Below are 9,689 nucleotides of genomic sequence, written 5' to 3' on the forward strand. Positions count from 1 at the left end.
GCGGCTCGCAGTATCGCCACGACTCGCTGGCATTGTTGTTCCCGCTCCTTTTCCCACAACAAATACTGGGATGGGGATAAAATCAATCTCACCACAGACATACAATCGCTAGGGGTCATTACATTGGCCCCAAACACGTATGTTATCAAATGTCTAGATGCTTCGGAGAATAACCCATATTGAGTAACTGTAGCCCAAACTCGCTGCATGAGTTTCCAATCAAATGGCTTCCATTCTGCCCCTGGCCGGCCATTTGGCAATCGTGTTACCACAACGGGGCATGCTACTGCAGAGGCAGCTTCCCAATCCCCTTCTAAGATATCATCTTGGAGAAGTGCATGCCATCGGCTTTGTGGAGCAGCGGGTCGCATTGTTACCCCCCCAGCAGCCGTGATTTGTACATCTCTCACAGGGACGGAGTCAGATATCTGCAGTTTCTGAAGTGATCGTGCAAGTCAGGAGTATGAGTCATCCTTCTGCGCAGCTGGTGCTGTTGGTTTCACCATCTGTGGTTCCGAGAGGCAGGATGGATTAAAGGGCGGTGGCGGGGGCGCAGGTGGTTCTGCCCAGGGCTGGCCGTGGCCGCAGCTGGCGGTGGCCATTCCATGGCCAGCTGACATGCGCCGCTGCAAGGAGGCGGGGGGGCGGAAAGAGGGGGGAGGAGGGAGGGGAGAAACGCGGCGGTTCTTGATCGTCTCCCGGGCTTCCCTCGTACTCAGAGGAGGAAGGCTCAGTGTCTATTGCCGATACTGATCGGGGCTGAGATTCCCTCAGGCCGCAATTGGCACTCCCTTGTTTAGGATCGCACTGTCCTGTTTCCGGGTCGCCAGGTGAATTACTTAAAAGCTCAGTAGCTGACGCTTTCATAGGGGCAACAACCCCTCTAGCGGTTTTCGTGGTTTCCAAGTTGAAAATACGTGTGGACTCAGGAATAGTAGTCTCAGTGCCCAACATTGTGGAGGCAGCCTAGGCCATTTTTTTTTCTGCTACCATTTGTAGAAGGTGATTCATTACTTCTCGCCAAGTCTGTCCGAAAGCTTTTGTGGTACGACTCCCCTTAATCGTCTCATCCCACAATTTATCTCCCAGTTCACGCCACTCTGTGACACTGAACATAGTCTCAGGAGTCTTAAAACATCCTCTCTCTTTTCCCCAATGACAGAGCTCTTGGAGCTTTCGTGTGCTCACACTGGCCTCTCGCTTTGCGAGAATTTCCATTAACAGTGTGAGTGCCGCTTCTCGATCCAAAGTAAATAAAAGCGGTCTTACCGATGCAGGTCCAAACTGGTGCACGCAGTTGGATCCAGCTTTCTGGCCAAATTCTCGCAGATGCCTCCTGCTCCACTCCTCCCACCTCCGTCTGCTCCGCCGAGTCTTGTGAGAAGATTTGAGAAGCCCTCCGTCTGATCTTGGCCCAGTTATAACAGATTTGAGGGTCCCTGTTCGGGTGCCAAATGTCGGGAAGAACAGCGGGAGTCAAGAATCACACTCAGTATGAGTTAACATCTTGCTCGTTTACTGTTCAGATGTCTTGACAAGACTGACTTGTCCACGCGCCTTATACAATACTCTGATTGGTACAATACCCCGTTTCACGTGACACTACCTTATTCTCTATTGGCTGTGCAAGCTTCTTCACAAGGTGTCCAGCAGTTACTTATCTCATTCTTCAGCATCCAGGTGTTGTTTGTCAGGCTCTTCTTATCTTCCTTTTTCCCAGTGTACAAGGGCACAGCGTCCTTGTCTGCTTCAGCACTTTGTAAACTTATGCTTCATTCCCAGCTAAAGGCTGGATTGCTCACATGCCTTTGCGCAGCCAAGAAATCCTCAACAATTGGGATCACAAATGGGGGAACTTTCCCTGCCCCTGACTCTACCCTTGCCCATGCTGTGCCTGCAGAGTGGGGCTGTGGGACCATGTATGGGCAGCAGGGCTGGTCCAGTACAGGGACAGAGCGCTGACAGGGGCCATGAAGCAGCTGCCAGGAGGTGCCATCATGGACACTTGTTCTCACAGTTGCATACCAGAGGCTCATCACTGAGAACTTATAGCTATTTTGTCAAGTAAAAAGAAAATTATAAAGTTTTAGTTCATCTTTGAGAATTCAAAGGAGTTCTCTTTCAGCACTGTCTTGTTAATGGTAGTAGTGATAGTTCCACTAATTCCAAAATGTCCTTGAGAGCTTTGATATTTTTCCTTGGTTCCAAACCTCAGGCTGCTCAGACACGGAAAGTACTACCTCAAAGCTCTGCAAACCAAATCTCTCCCACCTTCTTTCATCCACACTCTTTTATCCCAGGACACTTCTAACCATCATGTCAGCGGACTACTTGGTCTCTTTTTTACCTGGGTGAAGTCAGGGTGCTCCCTCATAAAGCCTTCCCTACAAAAGTCTTCTCTACCTGCTGATCCTCCTTGTATCATCTCACACAACGCACAGCTCCAACTTCCTTCTGCAGAGCTCTGTGAGATGGACAGTTTTCCTGTTCCTTTCATGAGAAGAGGTGACAAACAGGAGAGACTCCTTGCCAGGAAGCCAGAGCTTTGGGTGTTGCTCAGCTGCTTCTTACTGGCACTTTACTCAGACTCTGTTTTTCTGTATTTGGTGTTTTTCTGTAACTACTCTTTCTGCAAAGAAGATCTTAAAAAGAGAATGATTTCATAAAAGATGGGCATAAAGGCCCTGTTGTAGACAACAACATTTGCCATGAGCTCTGGAGGGATTCAGGAAGATAGTTAATAAGCACCAAGAATATGTAAGAATCTCAAGGCCTCTTCTGAAGAGTGAGTGGCTCTGAGCAGCAGTGATTGGCTATATGTAGGGCTCAGAGAGAGGGTTGAGGGATGTCAGTGAGAAACAAGGAGGTGGCACATGGCTTTAGCAAATCCTGAAACCCTCTCTGAGGCCAGACATGGAAAGCAGTGGATGTCTGTGGATGGGGAAGAGGAGGAGGTGTGTCTTGGGAAGATGTCAGGAAGGAAGACCCCTCTTCTGCAAGTCAGGGATGAAAGAGATTTTTCCATGTTGTGTGCATGCCTAGGAGATGGAGAATGCCTGCTGATTCATGGGCACTGACACTTCAGAGAGGTGCCCGGCAGCACTGATTTTACTGAAAGAGTATCACAGGACCTCAAAACTACAGTAGAGGTTTAAAGGGACAGGACTGGACCCAGTATTGACCCCTTCAGTGCACCACTGGTAACCTGCCTCCACGGAGACCTCGTGCCACTGATCACCATTCTGTGGGCCGGCCATTCAGCCAGTTTTGCAATCCACCTCACTGTCTGCTCATCCAGTATCTGCTTCAGCAGCTTCTCTATAGGATTTTATGGGAGACAGTGTCAAAAGCCTTACTCATCTACCAAGGCAGCCATTGCATTGGAGAAGTTTATCAGGTTATCAAATAGGAATGGCATTTCTTTTCATCGGCTGCGCTCTGGGCCTCTGTGGTGTATCAGCTGGGGTCTGGCACTTGGAGGGCCATGATGTTATGCCGCTGTAGAGCCCATAGTGATCTGGCCACCTCAAAAAAGGGATGATAGGTGGTAAGTGCTACCAATTTTGGACATTGCTTGATAGCAAAGAAATAAAGTGGACTGTACCCAACCTCCATTGCTCTCAGCTCTGTTTAGATATAAAATGCAGATGTCAAATGTTTTAATATAAACTTGTCCTCAGAACAGCTGCACCATTCAGTGTCTTCATAGGTAATGCATTTCAGAAATGACTGTATAAATCTAGATTTATGTAGAGGGAGAGAAAGGGTAATCAGCTTGCTCTTCCACACCAATGGACAATAGAGAAAACAACGATGAGGATTTATAGAAAACTCTCAAAACTCTGAAAATGATGACTTCTTACACACTTATTACACCAAGCACTTTTCTGCATATGTTTCAACATCTACCTATCATCTCCACTCACGGGTTGATGCAGTTGCTGACATGGGGGTGGCCACTGCCTGCAAGATACCCTGAGGTAGCTGAAGACCTCTCATGGAACAGAGAAACGTGAGGCAGGACCAATGGCAGAACACCTGGAGCATGAGCTGGTGGACAGGCAGGTTGCATCAAAGCCTCTTGGCTGAGACAAGTGATTTCTCTCCCTTGACTGGAAAGGGAAGCCTGGGCAATTGCACCCAAGGTGTCTAGTTTTAGAGGTGATCACTCTCATCCCTGCCTTCACCTACAAGGGAGTCACCTGTAATTTTCCAAGCAGTGAATGAAAAACAAGTGTGTCTAGATGATGCAGAGTCTGATTGAAGACATGCCTATAACCCAGATATGTCGAGGTGGGATGGTGCAGATTTGGCTGTTCAGAAGGGAGCTTTTCATTCCCTTTGTCTCTTTGCTTTCCTCTGAGCCTTGAGGGAGCTCGTGACTTCAGTGTGTGACACGCTGTCTGCAAAAGAGCGAATATGGACAAACAAACAAAAAAATTCAAGGACAGGGAACTTTTGGGGAGGTCCTGGCATCTGTGACTAAACAAAAAATGTGTTTCCTGTTGGTCTAAGTTCTTTCTCTGTAGGAAGCAGGTTTCAGTGGAGGTAATGTGGACTTAATACTTAGCTGAGGAATGGCTTTTAGTTTTTACTGAACTATGCCTTCTTTTGGTTTTGCTTGTTGGCAGTTAAGAAACAGCCTTTTGTGTCTGTGTGTCACTCATTCTCCAAGTAAAACAGCTGGGAATTGGTGCCAACAGGCTGAAACACACAGCTGCAGCCTTCAGTGGCAAAAGCTCAGATTGGAACAGGGCTGCTCCAAGTCCCAGGTGGCTGATGAGAGACATGGTAGGTTGGGGGTAGGGATGAAGACTGACCATAGGTTGTGGAACATGAAGGCTCAGGCTTTTCACATCTATTCAGACTGCTTTAGGATATGCACAGGATCAATATCAGTTAGAGTTTGCTGATATCAATTCATGTATAAGCAGAAAAATAACGTGGAAAAAAAGAAACCCTTTCTTTTTGGTGTTGTTTAGTGTTCATATCATTTCACTTTGATTACACTCCTGAAACTGCTCTAATTAACCACATCAGAATTGAAGACTTAAAGGAAAATGATGCACAGCGACTGGACATGTTAGGGTGTTTTGCATGTTAATGAGCCCTCTGGTGCTGACTTCCTGAACTGCAGATCCTGAAAGACTGAAGACACCCCTGGAGAATTAGAAGTCAGCAGCAAGCCTCCAAGTTTCCGAGTGTGTTAGTGGGCTCCAGTGAGGGCCATCCCTGAAAAGGCCATGGAGGGAATGATCAGAGAAGGGACTGTGCCTGGGGGCTGGTGAAGCAGGAAGTCAGAGGCACTGCTTAGAGGTGGAAAATCATGCGTGGAATGTGGCTGTGAAAACCCTTGTTGTGTTTCACCAAGCGGGACAGCCAAACCCTGACCCCCATCCTCTGGGAAAGGGGACCCATTACCTCATGGGATGCTTGTGGCTCTTCTGGGGAGCAGTGGGATGTGGCGGGTGTGCAATGCCGAGTGCAGGACAAGATCAACAGAGGGAAGGTGAAGAGCCAACAATGCCCTGGGACTATAAGAACCTGGTGTCTTCTCATGGGCCTCAATGGAAGAGACAGCAGCCAGGGTGGAGAGGATAAGGATCCCCCCAGACAGACATTAGCTACGTCCCCCTTTCCCCAACCCACTCGGGCATTGGGATCTCCCAAGCCATACTGATACCATTTTGTCCTTACTGGCTGTTGCTTCAACCACACAGCTGTGGTTAAACAAGGATTAGCCAATGCCCATGAGTGCCTGACAACCTGTCTGCCTTCAAGTACCACCATCACGCCTCTCTCGCATCCAAGCTATCACAGCTCCACACGTGCTTGAATCTTCTCTTTCTCTCTCTATGCCAGCTCTGAAATACATGTCCTCCTTCTGCCACCTCAAAATCAAAACTCAACTTATTTCACTTCAACAGGATGCCCCGCTACCCCGCTGCCAACACTTCAAGTCTCCTACCAAAGATAGGAGAAGTTGCATATGTTTGTGTTTTGAAAGATAAATGCCTTAAATTTTCAGTGTTTTTTTAAATAGATACTGATAGTACTGGGGAAATCACAAAAAACACCTACCGAAGAATTCCTGATATGGTCAGAGCTGTATGTATGGGGGCACACGAAAAGCAGGCCTGCACCTGAAGAGATTTATTTCTGTGGCCAGGGAGACACTGAGAGCTCTCGCTTATTCGAAAGCATGAAGGGGAAGGAAGGGCAGCATCATTCAGGGTGGAAGCGAATACGGAAGTTTCCTGACCAACATTCTGCACAAAGCAGGACTGGACCAGATTACTCAGGGGTTTATCCAGAAATGCTTAGTCACTTTCTGGGATAGAGCTGGCACAAACTCCCTGGGAAACAGATTCCAGCATTTGACTATCCTCATGTTGGATATGTATTTCTCTATATGTGCACTAATGCCCTTCTTTCAGCCCAGTGCCTCTTGTCCTTGTATCTTGTACCATGGACACAAGCCTGACTCAGTCTTCCTGTGAACACTGCAATGCTGCTACATGTTTCACCCAAGATCTTCCTTTCTCCAGGCTGGACAAGCCCAGCTCCTTCAGCTTCTCCTCACAGGTAAAGTCTTCCTGCCTCGGACCATTATGAGGACCCTTCGCTAAAGTGGATCCAGCTTGCTAACATCTTTCCTATTTTGGGATCTGAAATCTGGACACAGTGTTCTGTAGAATCTCTTCCCACAATCACCTGGCCATGCTCCCACTGATATAGCCCAGGGTGCTCCTGTCCTTCCTTGCTTCCAAGGCACATGGCTGCATCCTGTCCATCCCGCTGTCCACCAAGACCTTTCCAAAAGGCCTCCTTCCAGACAGGCAGACCCCAGCTTGTGCCATTGCCAGGATTAGTCCCCTGTAGGGGCAGAAACTGGCATCAGTCCTTGTGGGACTTCCTGACTTTCATGCCAATGCATGCTCTCTTCTGCCTTGGAGCCTTTCCCTGAGCACAGGGGCCTGGAGACCATTTCAGTAAAGACTCAGGCACAGCAGGCATTCATTCCTTCAGCCCCAGCTGCATCTGCTGTCCTTATATCACCTTCCCCTTCAGCAGCAGCCCTGCATTTCCCTTGTTCAGCCTTGGTCTCTCAGAAGTGACCAAAGGTCTTCTGTTTGCTTTTGACTTCCCTTGCAACCAGCATCTCCAGGTAAGCTTTTCTTTACCTACGCACATACCTCCACAACAAAGGCAATAGAAATTCCTGGTTTCTACCTGTCCTTGCTGACACCTCCTGGCAGCTGCTTCGTGGCCCCTGTCAGCGGCGTGTCCCTGTGCTGGCTCAGCCCCACTGCCCGTACATGGTCCCACAGCCACAATGTGTAGGTGCAGCGCGGGAGAGGGTAGAGTCAGGGGTGGGAAACTTCCCCCCATTGTGAGCCCTATGATGGCCTTCAGAAAACAGTTCCCCCATGACCCTCCTACTTTTGCAGCTACCCAGCACCCAACCCCTGCCTTGCCACAACATTGTCCCGTGTGGAGCTTTGCAGACAGCTCTGCTCCAGGGTCTGCTAGGGTATGGGGAAGGAGCAGGACTGGGCAGGGCTGCCCATTCCCCCAAACCAGCTCTTGGACCACCAGAAAGATGGAAAAGGCCTCACAGCAAAATTCAACTGTAAACCTGGAGTGACCGGCAAGTGCTGGAAATGGCCAAAAAGATATGCTGGGGGTGACAAAAACCCTGAGGCACCTTTCCTGTCTGTCCACACCACCAAGGGCACAGAAAGGCCTCCTCTCCTCTGCACCGGCTGCATGTCTTCCATGCTTTCCACAAGCCCTTCCTCTGCACCAGAAAACGTCGGTGTCAGTCCTCACCCTGCATATTCACACACTACAAGCTATACACTGATATTTTTATCTCCCAGGCACTTTACAGCCCAGCAGAGCTCCCTCTAAAGTCTCGCCACTTCCCTTAACCTCCCTCTGCCCAGTGCAGCCCAGTGTGACATGGCCCCACAGCAGTGCCCACCACAGGGTGCGGCAGAGCTCTGGGCACTCACCCCAACGCCCCAGACCCTCTGAAGGGTAGAGCAGCTCCTCGGGGGTGGAGAGGGGTGAGCTCAGAACATGGGGGCATCCGAGGCACAAAGCCTGAGAAGACCCCCTTGTATGATGGAACTGCTGCAGTGGAGGCCAGCTGTGTCACACAAGTGCCCACTGCCTGTCTTTGCCTGCGGTCACAGGCCTGCCCCACAGCAGGACTCCAGCCATGCTTGAAGAGCACAGAGGTCTTCCACCAACCAAAGGTTTCAGAAGGAAAGCATGGAAGTGGGAAGTCCAAGCGCTGGTGCTCCCTGGCAGTGCTGCTGTGCCGGGACTCCTTTCTTCTTCCTCTCTGGACACGGGCACGGATCGCTGCAGCTGCAGAGAAGGTCTTCGAGGAAGGGTCTCAGAAAAACAAGTCACTGCAGGGCCCTTTATTTTGGTTAAATACACAGAGGGTATGGCTCTTCATTTGCACAGCCTCCGGGTCACAAAAAAGCTGGATATATTGTGAATTAGAAACCAGAAGAAGTAAGACATTTCTTTGTGGAAAGCATTCAGAAAAGTAAAATAAAACAAAACAAACAAAAAAATCCCCAAACCAAAAGAATTAAAGAAGGCATGAAATCCAAAATATTCATAAAAGAAACACCAGAAGGGGCTGGGCCTGTAATGAGATATATTATGAGTAATATGCAAAAGACAACATGTAGTTTATTCCTTCTCAAAGGTACCCAGTGATTAGTTTTCTCAGGGCATCCTTGATCTCATGGTTTCTCATGCTGTAGATGAGGGGGTTCAAGACTGGAGGCACCACTGAGTATAGTAATGCCACCAGCAGGTCCAGGGATGGGGAGGAGATGGAGGGGGGCTTCAGGTAAGCAATCACAGCAGTGCTTACAAACAAGGAGACCACGGCGAGGTGAGGGAGGCAGGTGGAAATGGCTTTGTGCCGGCCCTGCTCAGAGGGGATCCTCAGCACAGCCCTGAAGATCTGCACATAGGACAGCACAATGAAAACAAAACAACCAACAGCTAAACAGACAGCAACTACAAGTACCCCAGCTTCCCTGAGGTAGGCATCTGAGCAGGCGAGCTTGAGGATCTGGGGGATTTCGCAGAAGAACTGGTCCACAGCATTGCCTCGGCAGAGAGGTAGTGATAATGTATTGGCAGTGTGCAGCACAGCATAGAGGAACCCACTGCCCCAGGCAGCTGCTGCCATGTGGACACAAGCTCTGTTGCCCAGGAGGGTCCCGTAGTGCAGGGGTTTGCAGATGGCGATGTAGCGGTCGTAGGCCATGACAGTGAGAAGAAAATACTCTGCTGACATCAAAAAGACAAACAGAAAGACCTGTGCAGCACATCCTGCATAGGAGATGGCCCTGGTGTCCCAGAGGGAGTTGGCCATAGCTTTGGGGACAGTGGTGGAGATGGAGCCCAGGTCAAGGAGGGAGAGATTGAGGAGGAAGAAGTTCATGGGTGCATGAAGGCGGTGGTCACAGGCTACAGTGGTGATGATGAGGGTGTTGGCCAACAGGGCAGCCAGGTAGATGCCCAGGAAGAGCCAGAAGTGCAAGAGCTGCAGCTCCCGCGTGTCTGCAAAAGCCAGGAGGAGGAACTGAGTGATGGAGCTGCTGTTGGACATCTGCTTCCTCTGTGCATGGGGTGCTCTCAAAGTAGAAAAA

The 9,689-nt window shown here is 49.5% G+C and overlaps 1 protein-coding gene across 1 annotated transcript; it reads right to left on the reverse strand.

Moving 5' to 3' along the window:
- Positions 1–455: 455 nt before the first annotated feature.
- Positions 456–9,448, reverse strand: LOC126036884 (olfactory receptor 14C36-like; the record flags this gene model as incomplete). Its single annotated transcript, XM_049797099.1, has 2 exons — positions 456–626; positions 8,807–9,448. Coding segments are annotated over 2 exons (813 nt in total), but the record flags the coding sequence as incomplete, so codon positions are not given.
- Positions 9,449–9,689: the final 241 nt, after the last annotated feature.

Source organism: Accipiter gentilis, unplaced genomic scaffold (genome assembly GCF_929443795.1).
Source record: "Accipiter gentilis unplaced genomic scaffold, bAccGen1.1, whole genome shotgun sequence".
Lineage (NCBI taxonomy): Eukaryota > Metazoa > Chordata > Aves > Accipitriformes > Accipitridae > Astur > Astur gentilis.